Raw genomic sequence first — 19,255 nt, 5'->3', positions numbered from 1 at the left:
AGCACCGTTCACTATACGATGCGCAGTAAGCGCCAGTCATTGTGATCACGTTTGTGAATTGAATTTTAATTCTATTAAACAGCGATTCTAATTAACGAAAATAGGAGAAATATTATCCACTGGCTATAAAAGCAAAGTATATTAAGCACAAATTTTCCCTTTATTACCTTACCAATTAAAAAATTAAATGATACGTGAAAATCGGAAGAATATACGTTATAATCAGAATAATTAATACGTACTGTAATATGTACATACGAACTAGTTGACATTTCTGTTCACTGACATTTGTGGGTGGGAGTTAAAATTTAAAACAGTTAAAAAATAAGCAATCAATAACAAAGAACACGGCACACACAAATTGCAAGTAACAAAATATGAGCGTGAGAACGGAGTAACGAGTTACAAAGCTTTAAAAATAGGAATGAAGAGAAGATCTGAAAATTAAATTTTTTTATATGATTGAAGATTTCATGGAAGTGCAAACGCATTTCACCATAATAACCCACAGAATTCCAGCTGTCGGTATTATCGCAAATTCAATAAGATCGAGTTTACTGTCCGTTTATGATAGATTTCACTAACAGAAAAGCCCAATAAAAAGGTGACTGCTAATTGTTTTTATTGTTTTATGGTTGTGAACTCCAGAATTTCGACCGAACCACGTGGTACCGTCGGAGACAATCATAGGGTAATCTCCAGTACTGCGGTCACCTGCCCCAATTAAGTGAAGTAAACCCCGGCTATTTTCTCGATTGGTTTCTGTTTTTTTTAAGATTTGCCCCAAATAAATGGCTGCCCCGATTAGCCGGTGGCCCAAATAACCGGAATCCACTGTATATTATAAATATACAGGGTGTCTAAAAACTATTGGTACAAACGTTTAGGGGAGGTAGGTAACATCTAAAGGAATGTGAATCGCATAGGAACCCATAACGTCACCGTAAGTCAGTAGATGGCTCTGTTCATCAGTTCGCGAGAGGGAAAATTTCTGGTTTACCCATTCAAGCAGTAGTCGCCGCACGAAGAGCATGTATCGATATATGAACTGTGAGCTGGCAGACATGCACCTAGTTTATGGATTAGCAGAGGGCAATGGACGAGCCACTCAACAAATTTAAGGAGAACGCCTCCCGGACAGACATGTACCAGACCACCATTTGTTTGCACATGTGCATAAAAATTTGTGCGGTTATGGGTCATTTAGAGGTAACAGGAGTAACCACGTTTGACGCGAACTCCCGCCACGAAAGAAAGTGTGTTGAATGCCATTCAGAATAATCCTATTACCAGCACACGTACGTGCCATTGCCTCTGCCTTAGGAGTGTCTCATTGCAGTGTACAGCATGTCTGGCACGATGATTCCTTACACCCCCTTTCATCTCCAACCAGTTCAGTTACTGCTTCCCCAAGATCATCCTGCATGTGTGGCTTTTGCGCAGTGGTTTCTCCAAGAAAGTGTTCAAGACTTGAATTTTCCAGCCTATGTTTTGTTCACGGATGAGGCTTATTTCACTTAGGAAGGCTTATTCAATCAGCACAATGCTCATATGTGGGCTCACGACAACCCACACGGTGTGCACCCCCATGAGACACAACATTGCTTCACAATAAATGTGTGGGCAGGTATGGTCGGTGACTTCATAGTCGGCCCATACCTGTTACCATCCCGCATGAACTCCTCTAAATAAATAAATAAATTTTCTGTTTATACTCCAGGACGACCAAATGGTCAGAGGAGTTCACAAGATAGACAGAATACAAGAAACAGCACCGTATTCAGCAGTCACGGGCTTGAACCCTGGTCACCCAAGGCACATGTACTTATGCACCCATGCGCCTGACCACTAGGCTACAGCAGCCTATATCGGATCTTTCTTGAACAAGTTCTACCAGGGTTACTTGACGATGTACCAGCAAATGTGAGACGCAACATTTGGTTTCAACATGATGGGGTGCCTGCCAATTATGGAAGGTGTGTTCGTGACCATTTGGAACAGGTGTTTTGGGCGTCGATGGATTGGCCGTGGTGGACCCGTTGCCTGGCCCCCACGCTCACCTGATTTATTGAGCCTTGATTTCTTTCTGTGGGGGGGGGGCCCTCAAATCTATCGTGTATGAATCGCCTGGAGACGGAAATGGATCTCATGGTGAGACTTATCTGCGCTGCTGCTACTGTCAAAGAAACTCCAGGTGCGTTCGAACATGTCCACCAATCCATGCTGTCGGTGTCACGCATGCATCGCGTCTCATGGTGGAACCTTCGAGCATCTGTTGTAACATCATGAAATGCATCCATCTCGTACTCCCTTGTTAATATTATGTCAAATAAATGTTTGCCATTAATTACTGTCTTGTGTCATTTCTGCTTCTTGTGCCTCTGCTACTACTTTCCCGTGACGTTTCCTATGCAATTCACATTCCTTTAGATGTTACCTACCTCCCCTAAACGTTTGTACCAATATTTTTGAGACACCCTGTATAATACTTTGTTAAAAATGCAAAGTATTATATATCATATGTGACTTCTCCATAGTAGCATGGTTCCCATTACAGGCTGATCAAGTACCAAGTGAATTTTGATATACTCTTTTGTTCCATCAAAATCTTCCCTACACAACCAATGCTCATGCTGAAGCTATCTAATAACTAAAATAGAAGTCATCAGTTTTGATGATTGTGAAACAATACATAAAACCAAATTATTTCTTAAAATACCATAACTACTATGTACTATGAAACAGTAGCGTAGCTACCCTTTTTTGGCCCCGGAGGCAAAGAACATGTTTGGGCCCCTACTTAATTAATGAAAATTGCAAAAAGAGGAGACAGCCAAACAAGCCGGGCCCTTAAAGGGCCCGGGCACGGAGGAAATTGCCTTGCCTGACTACATGATAGCTATGCCACTGCTATGAAACATCCTTGGGCTGAACTTGACTAACTCGCATAATCTTATGGTTACTTTATCTGAAAAATATTTTTATTAAATATAAAATAAACATTACCATCTGTTCTCTGTGAATTAGATCCATTACTCAAACAAGCAGAACACTGTACCATTCCACAACACTGTGAAATTTCACGAGATTTCACTGCTACCTTCTCACTGAAGCTAACCATTTTCTTTCCCTTACCACACGCCAGATGGCATTCCTCTTGACAACAATGGTGTTTCAGTTCACCACTACTGTTAGCGCTATGGTTACTGCCACTGCTATCATGGGTGGCTAATAGTGCAGCTGCAACTAAACCTAAATTGGAACTGGAAGCCAGTAACTGATGTAGTTGTGTTTGCAAGCTATCTGTTACATCTGCTTTTATTACATGAGCAGAAGGACAACATGCAGGTTTTCCTACTAATCTGTGAGAAAATAAATCCTTAGATGAGCACTGGTGAGCACAATCTGGAGTATCTTGATTGAAAATAAGAGAGCAAGAAGGACACATTGTACAACGGGAGTTAGCATTCTTTATTAGATTGCACTTCTGAAAATCTTCACAGCATCCTGGTCTGATATCAACAGAAAATGCATTATTGCATGGTTTAGGTTGCATGCCATCAGAACCATTTTTAAAATGAGATTGTGCACAGTGAATAACTCCTTTTGGCAAATACACATCTTTCCCATTTGCATTCTGGTTTTGACTTAATGGTAATGCTAGTTCTGGTATATCCTGCAAAGACTGGAGTGAATTTTTTTTATGTCCTGTCTGTCCTAATTTTATGTCTACAGTGGGGGCACTAGAAGATTTAGATGGTGGGTAGACATGATTTTCATCTCCACAGTGATTTGCAGATGATGATTTCCTAAGTATGCCTCTTAAAGCAGATTTAGAATTTTCATCCTTTTCTAATAAAGGTGAATTAGCAGATGGGGCAAGAAAAACTGGAATGCTTTCTCCAGAACTTGCACATGAGCAAGGACTACTGCTTGTATTGACACCACTATCAGACTTTGTGCCCAAATTTTGTGGACACATTTCTTTATTCATTTGTCTAATATGCAAGTGTGAGATTGCTGCTTTCAGTTCTTCTGGCAGTAAAATACTGAGAGAATCCCAGTCTTTAATACGAGTCAGATGTTCTTCTGATAAATTTTCAATGTCCGTACATGATTTTGGTCTCTTTTTTTTCTCCATTGCTATGACTTCTTGAGATAAATTATACTTAGTAGGTGCAAGATAGACAAATTCTGGAGCCTCTGAATTAATTGCAATTTCCTTCAAAAAACTAAGGTCTGGTAAGGAGTAATTTGGATAACATATATAAATAGATTTCTTGTCAGAAGTTTGACTGTCCTCTGTATGTGAACTCCTACTGCTAATATCAGATTTTTCACTACTTTCTGAAGAATTAGAATCCTCTGCAATTTTCTTATGAAGAAAGTCTTTGACTGTAAATCCACAGAACTCTGAATCAATCAAAGAAGTCTGAACAGCAATATCTTGCACATACACAGGAATTTGAGTACCACATGTCCTTGTAGTTGCTAATGCTGTATTTCCCTTCCTGTTACTTGGTAGAACATTTGGAGTGTTACATGTATTCTTTATAAATGCTTGAGAATTTCGACGTAACCGCTCTACTGAACTTTGTCGACTACTTGCATAACCACTTGATGTTGGACTTGCATCTCTAGATGGACTGTAGCGGATATTATTTAAAATATCAACATTCTCAATTTGCTGGATCACAGTTTTGACATTCACATCACCATCAGAACATTCTTTCCCATTATGGTGCTTAGTCTGGGTACTCTGCGATTGATTTTCAGGGCAAAGATCTATTCTTTTTGATGGTATTTTATCATCATACATAAATGTGCAAGCATTATTAGCTAGCAGCATATCTGATTTCACTGAAGCAAGCAAATTTTTGATTCTATCAATTCCCCCATTACCCCAATCTTGTTTTGAATTATCTGTAAAACATTCTACTGTATTATTCTTGCTAAAACAATTTTCTTGAAAACTGCCACTATCACTACCACTTCCAGAAGGATCTTTACTTTCTTTCATTGTTTCATCAGCACTTGAAATATCAGTCTCTTCTTCTTCTGTGATTGGCATGGAATGAAAATTTTTCTGTTGTCTATGAGGTACCTCTACCAAACTATCTTCAAAATACTGAGAATTATCCTCCTCACTATCGGGACCTGTATACTCATCATTTCCTTCTAAAATATGGGAATGAATTATATTGTTATTATCAATAATTTGAAGAGAATTAATGGTATTATTATTTGCTTCAGTAAGCAGATGCAAGGTTTTCACTTCACTTTCATTAGCATTATTATTCTGATGTGATATTTTGCTAGTTTCATTGTCATTATGACAACTATCTTGTCTAGAATTTCTATATTCTTCCTGAAGTTCCTTCACCCTAATATTTTGCAATATATTTCGCTTATTATTCATGTCTGTTGAATTTTGAAGACTTCTGTTCGCATAATTAATAGGATGCATTATTACACAACTAGACGATTCTGACTGACTGCTAGACAGTGAACCACTATCAGGACTATTTGAAATTCGATGCTTAATAAAGAGCTTGAAGAGTGATAAAGAAGGTGAAGATTCACTTCTACTATTATCTTTAGAATGACCAGATTGACTACTTTGTATATCATATAGTGGTAAACAAGACTTGCCATCAATTTTCATACCCCAAGGTATAAGTTTATCTGATAAAAAAACAGAACTATGATTCAGATTGGGCAAACTTTGGCTCTTAATGCACGACTGATAATTCTCTTGGTTTTGATTAAAAATTTTTTTGCTACGTTTGAGCTTGCTCCAAGTTGTAAAAACTAAATCTGACTGTACCATCGAATTTCCATTTCTGCGGGTCTCAAGTCTGTTCTCAACTGGACGAAGACTATTTTCATGTTTATTTCCACACAGTTCCTGATAATCTGAGTCATCAGAAAGCTGAGTGCCACTCCCTTCAAATGCTATGGTATAGTTATTCTTAATAGCTTGACAGGTTAAAACTAAGTCATGTTCATCCAAAGAACTGCAGTCCAGACTATCCACTGATATTGTTCCTTCAGGTATTGGTGGCTCCCTAAGAGGAGAGAAAAGAGGCTCATCTTTGCAGATTGAAATCTCATCTTCTGATGTACGAGGGCTAACAGAAATATAAAAATAAAGTAATCAGTAAACATGGAATTGAACAATTTAAGCACAACTATTAATATATTTCAGCACAGCTACTTAAATATTTAAATGCAACTACTGAAATAAATAAGAAACTGCTGAAACCAAAGAATTATATTGTCTCTTTTTAAGGAAAAAACAATAAAAAAAAATATATATTAAGCCCCATTTTATTTCATACAAAATATTTTTAATTATCAGAAACAGCTTAGTAAACGAGAACTATCATATGCTTCTATATGTTCAAAATAACTATTTCTCTTACAAAACCCACAACATAACATACTTTTGGTGTAATGTGAGTTTGTGCTAGTTTTTGAGGAAACTCAAATGCACTACTTCATAAAGATAACTAGAAACCTCGGGTAATCTACAACTCAGCTCTGTAGATAACTACTCTTCTACTAATGACTCATTAACCACACTGACATGAGAGTCAATTGCTTCACTTGATGTGATTTTATTCAATGAAGTTACTTCTAAGACCTCTTCTACTAACCTACTTTTAGAAATTAAAACACTACCTGTTTCACCAGGCACATAATATGTAAAACTGTGCAGGAATATGGCAAATTTCCGTATGTTAGGCCTGGGGATTATACCTGAAGTCTTATACGCTGCTTGACAAAATTATCAGAACACGTTAAAAATGTGGTGTAACCTGTGCAGCTTGCAATGAAGCAGGGCAAAATTTGGTATGGTGGTGAGTATAGAATAATAATGAAATGAGGAGAGAGCAAGAAACTTGGGACAGGAAACATTTTTAGGGGTTGTATAGGAATTACCAAAAAAGGTCATAATACAGAAGTCAATACAAGATGCTCAAAAATATGGTCACATGATGTCAGCACGGAGTATGACCTCCTCCAACGGCTAAACAGACCAGACAGCTGTGAACCATATAAGGGTGTCTATAAGATTCTCTGGTAATAAATCCCATTCTTCTACCAGCACAGACCTTAGCTCACCAAATTACTAGTCACTTGGTGAGCTAAGGCATCCCACATATGCTCGATCAGTCTGGTGATCGTGCTGGCCATGGCTATTATTGGATATTTTCACTTTCAAGCTATTCCTCGACCAGTTGAGCTCTATATGCAGTGGCATTGTCATGCATGAAAAGAAAATCTATGCCAAGCATTCGAGGATCTGTTCTCAGTGCCTCTGCACAGTTATGGCACCCCATCAAAAATATGAAGATTGCTGCAGCTGATAATTACTACAGCCCATGAGAATACCACATCCACTGTAAGTGTCCCTTTCTCTGATGTTGGAGGAATGGTTCTCGTTGCCTCCAGATGAAATAACATCAAGTATATGTTTGTAGGCTAAAACATAACTCATCAGAGAACAGGACTGTACCACATTTGTCATCCCTCCAAGTTACATGTTCATGGCACCAGTTTCGACAAGCTCTGTGGTGATTTGGGGTTAATGGGATAACAAACCACTGGCCTCATTGCATCAAGTCCAATTGAATTGAATAAGCCTTCTTAACATAGTCAGGTTGGAAACGTTTTCACCTGTGGACAGAGAAACCACAAGAGCCAGTTGACGACAAGACATTGTAGTGTTCTATCTTGCTGTTAGAACTAGATAGAAGTCTGTTATAGTTGACATAGCCCTCAGGCTACCTTGACCGGCTCCTTGTAATGGTGCCTGTATCCTGAAAATGCTTCCATAGTGCCGAGATGACACTGCATGACACTTTAAGCCAACGTGCCATATGCACGTGCGACTGGCCAGCTTAAAGTCATCCAACAGCCCGCCATCTCAAAGAATATTTTTAAGAATGGTGACTTACCATCCTGAGTACTGGAGATGTGGCTATCCCACTGAGCAGCTAGTCAATATGGCTGCCTTACCATTCGGACATGCTGTAAGGTGCTCCACAAAAATGTGTTCGGAATATGTGTTTTAAATTAAGCCAGTTATCCAAATTGTGTACCCAAGGAGTAATATTCATTAGTGGATCACAGTGGTGAGATTTGTTTCTCTTTTTATTGGGTGTTTTAGTACATTTAAACTCGTTTTCGATTCAACGCTGGTAACAATGTGTCAGCTCACCATGGCGGCATTGTTCTAGCGTGGAGAGGGTGGCAAACTACATATTTCTCTGTCACCATAGTTGAAGTGCACTCTTGACTGGGGAGGGTGATCCCTGTGTGTTTCTAAACAGGGCACTGATCGTGTCCCAACAGTTCTGTGACTTTTGATTTTGCTATTCTGGTCATAATTATGCACAGAAGAACTAAAATGTCCACATTTCCCTCTTGAACGAACAATGCCATTCATTGCCTGAGGACACTAAGTTGTGGGTAATCTCCCCACCCTCAACGCTTTCCTGGAATTGCTCGCACAGTCAAAAATTCAGGCACTCTCCTAATCCCTGCCTGGAGCTTGACCTGTGGCAAAACAGGAAACGACTCGCCTTCCGTCTGAAAAATAGAAAGTAAAATCCTCCAGGCAGCAAAGCTATAGGGCGGCTCCACTTATTCTGGCTGCCACATTAAAGAAATTAAGATTACTGTTACCCGTTACATTTAAACCAAAGAAAATGGATTTCATAAATCGTTCCAACCTCATTAATCCAAAGACAATGGAAACGGATGACAAAGCAGGAAAGAGCATCGCAGCCACAGATGGCAAACAAGGAAAACTTTGAAATTATAGAAAGTGAGGACACTGACTTCGCACAATCTGACTCCACTACAGCCAAAGGAAAACACAAAAAAGATGTGACACCAAAAATGGAAAAAGTGACTCGCTCCAAAAGCAAGAATAAGGATCCTGCTGAACAACCTGTGATACAGGCAAACAACATCGGGGAGAAACCCCCAGACAAATCGCAGGGCAACCCATTAGACTTGACACTACAGGCGGGCACGGCCCTGGAACAGTCCCTTGCCCTGCGAACAGCACTAGAGCAAGGAGCAAACTAACAGGGTTTCAGCGGTCCTTAGGGCAGAGATAGTCTCCGTCTGGACGAAGATGGAGACAATATTAGTCCAGCCGCAACTTGAAAAGGAGATTGCCCAAGCCAAGCTAGAGGTCCTCCAAACCAGTGGAACGAACCAAATGCCACAGTGTGTTCCCACATACTCACAGGCGCTGAGGAACAACATAAATACCACAAGGGTGAATACCGACAAGAGATGCCCCAAAACGGGGCAGAAGAAAACCCTGCTAACCAGACCCCACCTGGTAGTTTTGAAACCAGCAGCACTGGAAACACATAAGTCTAGTGAAGCAGTTAAACAGACCATCATGGACAATCTGAAGGACGACTTTAAACACACAAAAATAAGATCCATCAGGAAAACGAGAAATGTTGGCATGATCATTCAAACTGAAACAGACATATCCTCGCTGGGGCTGCTTGTCAAACTGCCTAAGGAAAAAGGGCTCTGCATAATGATACATGATCTAGATAATGATATCCCCCCCTGAAGAGTTAGTCCAAGAAATCTACAAGAAAAATCTCAATGAATTGCAACGGGACAGAACGCCAGAGCAGCACATCACACCGAGGTTCAATACCAGGGCCAGGACTGGGGTGCTGTCAACTGGGTCTTGGAGCTGTCCACAGCTGCCTGGAAATCCATAAAGCAACAGACAAGGGTATATATATATAAATTGGGACAGTCACCGCTACAGGGAGTACGTGGCTGTCCCCAAATGCTTCAGGTACTGTCGTTTTGGCCACACACCTGCAGGCAAATGCACTCTACATGTGGCCACTGTGCCAAAGATGACCACGAATATAGAGACTGTCCAAACAAAGCTGAAGCCCTGGTCTGCATCAACTGCAAGACCCTGAAGCTGCCACATGACCACTCTATAAGGGATAGCGCCTGCCCAATGTACAATAAAGCAAGGAGTACACAACAGCTATGGATAAATTATGGGGAGTAATCCAAAACAATACAATCACTTCAGGATAAAAATTGCACAACATAATGCACAGCGTTCTAAGGCAGAACTCGTGCAACATAATGCACGAGTTCTAAGACAGTTGCTGCTCAGCTAGTTAAGAAATCTAATGAAAAAAACCTCGACGTGCTCATACTCCAGGAGCCATATACACATAATAAAGAAGTGAGAGGTTACCCCCCAAAGTTCAAGATTGTCCAAGTGGAAGGGGACACTCCATGGGTGGCTGTCGTGGTTTGTAACCCAGACCTCACAGTTACAAAAATAACCGACCTTTGCACAAAGTGGGCCATATGTGTCCACATTGCCTCATCACTGTGGGAATTTTACGTCTCTTCGGTCTATGCCAGACCGGGAGAGGACATTCTCCCCGTCACAACCTATCTACAAACCCTACAGTGACAGCTTCCGAGTGCCAAAGTTATTATTGGAATGGATGCAAATTGCAAGTCCCCAGCCTGGCATAGTGAGATGCCAGATAGGAGAGGTACACACAATGGACAGCGACTGGAGGAGTGCATCATCATCATCATCATCAGCCATTTTCAATCCACTGCAGGATGAAGGCCTCTCCAGCAACTTTCCAGTTCCTTCTGTTTTGAGCACTGGCCATCCATTTACTACTCAAAAACTCATGAATTTCATCTATCCATCTCCGCCTTTGTCTTCCAGGTTTTCTTCTAGCCCCTCTTGGGTACCATTCTGTTATTTTCTTAGTCCATCTGTCATCATGTCTTCGAGCTATGTGTCCTGCCCAAGACCATTTTAGTTCTTTAGTTTTGATAAGAATGTCCTTTACTTGAGTTTGCTGCCTAATCCATGTGTTTCTCTTCTTATCTAACAGTCTGATTCCCAATATAATTCGTTCCATTCTTCGCTGTGTAGTTCTTAGCTTCTCTTCCATTCTTTTGGTGAGTGCCCAAGTTTCACTTCCATAAGTCATGGTGGGGAGTATACATTGATTCATTATTTTATGTTTCAGACAAACTGGGATATTGCTCTTCAGTATGTGGCTATATTTCCTGAATGCTATCCATCCAAAATTTATTCTTCTCTTGACTTCCAGCCATTTATCATTATTACAGCTAATAACTTGTCCCAGATAAGTATATGACTCCACCTTTTCAATTACTGCTCCTTCAATCATTATTTCCCTTTCCGTGGCATACTTGTTCATCATTACTTTTGTTTTAGCCATATTCATCTTTAGTCCAAAATCCTTACTAACTGTGCATAACTGATTAAGATTTTCCTCTAATTCTTTGGGATCGTGGCTTATGACCACAATGTCATCTGCAAATCGTAAATAGTTTAGGTACTCTCCGTTCACATTGACTCCTTTCTGCGACCAGTCTAATCTTCTGAAAGCTTCCTCAAGGGCAGCAATAAACAGCTTCGGAGATATTGTGTCTCCTTGTCGAACTCCTTTCTCGATTTTAAATTTGCTACTGTCTTTGTCTAGTCTAATAAAGGATGTAGCACTCTCATATATTTTCTTCAAAATCAAAATATATGGAGTATCTATGCCTTGTCTTTCCAGTGCCCGAAACATTGCCTTATGCTGTATGGAGTCAAATGCCTTTTCATAATCCACAAATGCCAGGCATAATGGTGTTTTATATTCATTTGCTTTCTCCATTAGCTGTGATATTACGTGAAGGTGATCCATAGTTGAGAATCCTGTCCTAAAGCCAGCTTGCTCTTTCGGTTGATTCTCATCAAGTATTCTTTCTAATCTGTTAGTAATGACCCTTGTGAACAACTTGTAGATATGGGATAACAAGCTAATTGGTCTATAATTTCCAATTTCTGATTTATCTCCTTTCTTATGCAGCAAAACTATGATTGCATTATTCCACTGCTTAGGCATCACACCTTTTCTAATGCACTTTGTGAAGAGCCTTGCCAGTTTTTGTGTTATGTCTCTTCCTCCCAATTTTAACAACTCTACAGTAACTTCATCTTCCCCCGGGGCTTTCCGATTCTTCATTTTCTTCAATGCATGTTCTACCTCATCAGGAAGAATATCAGGTATGTCGTATGTGTTGCTACTTTGCAATACATGTTCCCCACTGCTGGTATCATTCCCTCGCTCCTTGTATAATTCTCTATAGTAGTCTTCTGCTATTTGAATTATGTCTTCTCTGCTGTTTATAAGTACACCATTGCTATTCTTCAGTTTTAGTATCATTTGTCTTTCTGTATTACTGCTCATGGCTGCTGATTTAAATCCTTTGTTTTCCCTTAATGCTTGTTCTACTTTTCTTGTGTTAAATCTTCTTATGTCCTCTCTGAGTCTCTTTCTAATGGCTTTGCATAACTCAGTATACTCAATTTTCTCCCTGTCAGTGTTTTTCTTGCTCTTCATTTGTCATCTTTGGTTCATCATGACAAGTGTTTCTTGACTAATTTTTTCTTCTTTGGATTTCTGTTTCCCTATAGGTTTCTTGGGCTTTATCACTTTCAGAAAGTTGTAATATTCCTCGTCGATATCTTGGTCCTGAGCAGTCTGCAGAAGCTCAAACTTGTTCTTAAGTTCCAGTACATACTGCTTTTTCTCCTCCTCTGTTATTTCAAAGACCTTTGTATATTTACTCGAGTCAGTTTTTTCCTTTCCTTTCCTACATCTATAGCAAGTGTACATCTTACCATTCTGTGATCACTTCCAACATTTACCTTATTCAGGACAGTAACATCATTCACAATATATCTTCTGTTAGTGAGGATGAAGTCGATTTCAGTAGTTGTTAATCCATTTGGACTCTTCCATGTCCACTTTCTGTTCACCCTTTTCTTGAAAAAAGTGTTCATTACTGACAGTCCTTGAGATTCTGCAAATTCCACAAGTCTTTCACCTGTTTTATTTCTTTCACCAATTCCAAAATTTCCTATAGTTCCTCTTTCTGCACTGTTTTGCCTTTTTCCAACCTTAGCATTGAAGTCCCCCATAATAATAGTGTAGTGGGTTTTCTGCTCATCTAGAAGACTCTCAATTTCGGTGTACATTTCTCCAACCTCTTCATCATCATGGCTCGATGTTGGTGCATAAATCATTATAATCTTTAGCTTGTACCTCTTAGAAATCTTGAGTATTAGTCTTGACACCCTTGGTGATGTACTTTTGAATTCCAAAATGTTGTTTTTTAAATCTTTATGGACCAGAAACCCAACTCCACCTTCACTCCTTTCACTGTTTCCATTGGTGTACAGCAGATTTCCACTTGATAGACTTATAAGTGACTCATTTCTTCTTCTTGTTTCAGCCAAACCGATGATATTCCAATTCACATTTTCTAATTCCTTTTCCAGCTCTAATATCCTGTCTTCACCGATGAGTGATCGTACATTATAACAGGCCAAGTTCAATTTCCGTGCATGGCAGCCTGGTCGTACCCAGAGATTCTTAGCACCCTCTGCTTCCACTCTGATCCTCTCGCTGCCGTAAGAGGGAGAGTGAAAGCTGCTGGGGACTGAGGGCCATTTGTATTGTTGTGCTCTCATTGCTGGAGGGTTTGGTCTTTTCCTCTTCACGCTGACCAGGCGTCTTGAAGAGAACCACTCTACACGTTCGTTGCCACCTAAGTGACGTAACAGGGCTTACCATCGAGAAGGTGTGCATGAGTGGATTTTAGGGAGGCAGGCCAACCGGACTTCTCCTAAATCTTCTGTAATAGAGAGATATTGGATCCATCAGTGTTTTAGGCTGAGTGTCTGATAACACACAGGATACCTGTTCCCCTCTAAGCCCCTGGAGGAGTGCATAGCAAGCAGTAACTTCACTATCCTGAACCTACCAAATCAGCTTCCCATGTTTTCAATGTGGGAAGCAAACATTGATCAAGCCGCACAATAGCTGGACACCTCACCCCCTGGGAGGTACAGGACCATTGGACCACATCTGATCATAGGGTTATAACCCTCAGTCTGCACCGAACCCTAATTCCAAGACAGATCGTCAGACTTCTCTCGCCAAGGTACGCCATTCCCAAGGCTGACTGGGATCTCTTCCAATGGATGCTGATGATGGGAGCAGAAAACATCTGAACTGAAGGCCAAAACTTAAATGACCTCCGACAGCAGGTGACAAAATTAATCACAGACGCAGCGGACATAGTCATAAACAAGTAATATAAAAAAAATTTTTAAAGTCAATTCCTACTTAGGTCAACAACGAACTTTTGACTTTCGACTTCAAAAATTTATCAAAAAATTATTGATTTTCGCAAGAACTGAACTCACATTCTTCACCTTCACGTGAAAAATACTGAAATCCTTGCATTTTACCGATTGAGCTACTGCCTGTTGATTTCAATTTTATTCCTAAATTTATATCCTGCTAAATATTTTATATAAGAGAAATTTTTTTCTCCCATATAAAACTAAAATTAATTAATTAAATTTAATTAATGAATTAATATTTGAAAAAACTGTATTAACATCAACTGTCATCCACTACAAGTTTAAAAAAATGTATTTGAACTTGAGTGGATGAATAAAAAGTATTTTATTAACAATTGAAAATTTGAACAAGATATATAAATATATATAGGGAGAGTGTGAACTAATAGTAGGAATTGAAAAAGAAACACCCGGCCCCCAGGGCTGTTCCCTGGTGGTCACCAGAACTAACTGACCTCAGACACAGAGCAAACAGAGCCCGAAAAGCATTCCAACGAGCACGCAGAACCTGGCCACAGGCGGAGTTGGACGAGTTAAGGCAGAGGTATTTGCAAGGCAAGAAATAACTACACGGCCAAGATTAAGCAGAAGAAAAAAGAAACATGGGAAACCCTGGTCAGTGCAAATGGCAATGCTGACCCATGGGGAATTGTTTATACAGTTGTCATTAACAAGCTCCCAAGAGGGGAAGTGGTTACAGCCACCGAAACTGCACTGGGAAGTTATACCAGAACCTGGAAACCATCAATTAACAACATATTAGACCACATCTTCCTATCTCAAACTGAGCCCCAGACTGAGGAACAGAGAAAACTCTATGAAGAAAACTCTTATTGTACCACGGCAGTTGAGCCCCCTTTACAATCATATTTTGATGTTTGCTGCTGAGCATAGCAGCAGCAAACATCAAAAACAGGAAAGCCCCTGGTGATGATAAGATTGAACCAGAGATGCTCAAAAAGGCAGTAGAGAAGATACCAGATGTCATTCTAAATCTCTTCAATCGCTGTCTTTCAGAAGGCTATTAGCCTAATAAGTGGAAAACAGCAAGAATAAGACTTATACTTAAGAATCCAACAAAACCCCAGGATAAGCCAACATCATACAGACCCATAGCTTTGCTTTCTACCTTGAGCAAACTTTCTGAGTAGCTTCTATACCACAGATTAGAGACTCACTTCCTGGAAGCGAACATAATGTCGCCAAACCAGTTCAGCTTCAGAAGAGGACACTCAGCAGCAGACGTTTTGGAAAACATAATTGAGGCAGCAAAAAACTGTGACAAGAAGTATTTCCTCCTATTAATAGACTTTACTGGCGCTTTTGATTCTCTCTCTCTCTCTCTGGTGGCCCGGAATCCTGGCCAGACTTCGGCGCACCCAAATTCTAGGCAACCTGTTCTGCTGCCTTAGATCATACTTGGATGACAAAGGACTACTCCCTTTGCCCCTCTCCCCAGGCAGATCCACAGAGGTTGCCCCCAGGGATCAGTTCTGAGGCCCCTTCTGTGGACTCTTGTGCTGGATAAGTTCCTCAATATGGAAATCCCCAATATAAGAATGCAGGCATACGCCGATGATCTTATACTGATGCTGCAGGCTTAATAGCAGGACACAGCTGGAAACCCATGCAAATCATGCCATTTCTGTTCTGCAAGGATGGGCAAATGGGAACCTACTGAACATCTCACCGGAAAAAACACATTCAATACTCCTCAAGGGCTCCCTTGATCCCAGGAGGCCTCCCCAGATCAAGATAAATGGAACAACCATTAAACTCCAAACAGAAGTCAAATATCTTGGCGTTATCTTCGATAGACACCTCAACTTCACACCGCATCTTAGTTACCTCAGAGTAAAATTCAGGAAATATTCCGCCCTATTCGCTAGAGTTACATGCATAGACTGGGGTCTGAAGAAGAGGGTGCACACCATCCTCTACAAGGCAATCTTCATCCCGCCACTAACTTATGCAGCAGGAGCTTGGTACACTAAGGCAAGCACTACTGTTAACAGAAGGAAATTGGAAACCATCAATCAAATAATTCTCCTCACAACAACAAGAGCATGCTGCACGGTGAGCACACCCACTCTCCAGGTCCTTCCGGGATGTCTCCCTCTGGACTTGGAGATTGTCGGCCGTGGGCTGCTGCACCAACACGCCAAAGGAAGGGTAATCACACATTTGGGATACACTACGGACCCAACTCTGACTAGACCACAGGAAAAAAGACGTCTTACAGACCACATGAGAACAGTGTGGCAGAATCAGTGGAATGACTCCACTAAAGGGCGCGTAACTAGAAACTTCATACCAGACATTGGACGTGTTTACCCTATTCCCCCGACCTGGTACTCTCCTGGACTTCGTACCACTTACCTGCTGACAGGGCATGGCACCTTCAGGAAGAAGCTACATGATTTTGGAATCTCTGACATAGCACACAGTAGATGTGGACAAGAAGAAACTTGGGAGCACCAGCTCTACAAATATAATATCAATGAAGACCTCTGTGGCCTGCTGTTTACCAAACTACGCTCCATCCTTAGCAATCAGGAGACATAGTGCTGCAGGAAGAAGAAAACTATAAGGCTTTCACGCTTTTCACTGAAAATCTCTTCGCGAGGCAAAGAGCACTTCCACCACTCTGAAACAAACTTCAGACCACCAATGGACACAAAGAACACAACTGGCCATTGACGACCAGCTGAGTGACTACAGGACTTGAACACAAGTGGCATGGACAACCTACAACAACTGATGACAACTGAGTCTTTACTGGATGCGACCAAACACTGGGACCTAGATGTAGCTGGCCTGTCACGTGCAGGTGACGCATTCTGGCCTCTGCCGAGACTAAAACCACCAAATGGAGAGTCAAAGTGAACGACTTAGATAACAGCCTTGCTGCCAACTAGCCAAATGGCGACCCAGGTCTGACACCTTGCCAGGCCTGCTTTATCTCCTTTTCCCGGCGGGGGGGGACACCCCTGTCCCCTCCTCTCCCTGCCAAACCCACTTTCCCTCTGGTGTGGCAAGGGCATGCCCACTGAACATTTGGGGGCCACCTTCTCTATCGGTCCCTTTCTTCTTTTCTACCCTCCAGCCTTCCTTCTCCCCACCCAAATCTGTCTACAGTCATAGCACACAGCCCCACATGTCAAAATTGTAACTACACCAAAATTGCTTGTCCGACCTTTTTGGCCAAAAATAAAACTCATCCAGCGTACAATCCCTTCTTGCTCTTAAAGCAAATCTCTATGACCAAACAAAAGCATCAACAGAGATTAAAGCAAATGTCTTTTTTTTTCTTTTTTTTTTTTATAGGTCCTAGCCACTGAAATCTGAAGAAAGTAGGTGGCAGGATCTGCCAGAGTACTGATTCCTTACTGGTAACACCTGGTTAGCCTCCACGTGGTGCGGTATGGGCAACGTCGAGTCCCATTAGGGGCCCGATAACAATTAAGCCAGATGAACAATGGGCACAACAAACTACACTATACATGATTCCCTCACACTAAATCTCTGGCTTGACAGGGAGTACCCTGTCAAGCCAGAGATTTAGATACTGTCACTCGATACAGAGAACACTGCAGAGATGGGAGCTGCTAGATCTTCAACATACCAAATACCAAAAAATATCCCACCGAGTAAGCCAAAAAATAGGATGTGATGTGGTCGAAACACACGTTTTTATATGCACGAATAATTTGCATAATGTGCAGCTCTCTGGTAGATTGATTTATACTGGATACTTGGAATTTACATGCCAAGATACCTATAATATCAAATATTCGCCTTCGGCAACACTTACAACAAAATATTCATGAAAAACATTTTGTTTTTCTTGAATATTTTATTGTGAACTAATGATTAATTTTGTCAAGCAGTTTACCTTAAACTATAAAACAGACAAAACGAGTGTTTAAAAAAATAAGAAAAAAATAAAAACTACCTATGTTTGAACAAATAAAATACACTGAAACAAAGCACTACTTTTTCAATCTCGCACTTTGTGTAGACTAAATAACATCCTTGCTTAAATGTAGCTGCTTGACTCTTTTAACTAGTTTATCTCTAACAACAGCATCAGATGGAATTTATATACATAGAGAGAGACATCAATGAAAGACTATCATTAGCAGAGGCATATGATGCAAGACAAGAAAGCAAGCTTATGCAGCATCAACCAAAAAAAAAAAAAAAAAAAAACCCTTCCACTTCACCCCTCCGTTCGTTCGAAATACCTGTCCAGCTGAGCCTTAAATTTATTTAGGCTATCAACTTCCACAACAAGTGATGGAAGTCTGTTCCACCAACCAACTACCCGCTGGCTAAAGGCAAATTTCTGCACATCTCTCCTACATCTGTCTTTCCTCAATTTGAATTTATGCCCTCTCAGGTGATTATTTTGAGCAAGAGGTAGTATCCCATCGGCATTGAGCATGCTCATACCATTCAAGGCTTTGTACACCTCGCCGGTGCCTAGTCTCCAGACACTGTAATTTGCAAAACTTAAGCCTTTCTTCGTAAGAGCAACCCTTTGTTCCGTTCACTAACCTTGTTGCCCTTCTCTGTACTCGTTCCAGCAGCTCTACATCCTTCTTGAAATGAGGCCTCCACTAATAACATTAGTCCACGATGAGCAGTGTCCATTAATTACCACTCTCTGTCTTCTGCCACTCAACCATCCCTTTATCCATAGCAACAATTTGCCACCAAAGCCACACTGCTCCAATTTGTGCAGCAGTCTTCCATGTGCAACAGTATCAAAAGCCTTTCTAAGATCCAAATATATAATATCAAAGTTATTCCCTGCATCCAATTCTTTTGTGACTACATCATAGTATCCAATCAAATTGTCAGGGAAGACCTTCCCTTAACAAAACCATGCTGTGTCTGACTATTCTGTTATATTTATTATTCTGTTATGCTAGGGTGTCATTCAGCATAATTTAGAACTTTAAGAACTCAACCATAAAA

At 40.7% G+C, this 19,255-nt stretch overlaps 1 protein-coding gene across 8 annotated transcripts in view; it reads right to left on the bottom strand.

Annotated features, from left to right (window-relative positions):
* The window catches only part of LOC150088273 (uncharacterized), a 730,398-nt gene that overhangs the window by 256,287 nt on the left and 454,856 nt on the right, over nt 1–19,255 (bottom strand). For all 8 annotated transcript variants that reach the window (XM_090369435.1, XM_090369433.1, XM_090369432.1 and 5 more), the window contains one exon: nt 3,007–6,131. In XM_090369435.1, coding sequence (XP_090225561.1) covers nt 3,007–6,131 — 3,125 coding nt within the window. The remainder of the gene's footprint in view (nt 1–3,006; nt 6,132–19,255) is intronic.

This window comes from Mastigoproctus giganteus, chromosome 3, assembly GCF_048544385.1.
Source record: "Mastigoproctus giganteus isolate SK-2022 chromosome 3, ASM4854438v1, whole genome shotgun sequence".
NCBI classification, from domain to species: domain Eukaryota; kingdom Metazoa; phylum Arthropoda; class Arachnida; order Uropygi; family Thelyphonidae; genus Mastigoproctus; species Mastigoproctus giganteus.
The sequence above is the reverse complement of the archived record's forward strand: the minus strand, read 5'-3'. Positions and strand labels throughout refer to the sequence as shown.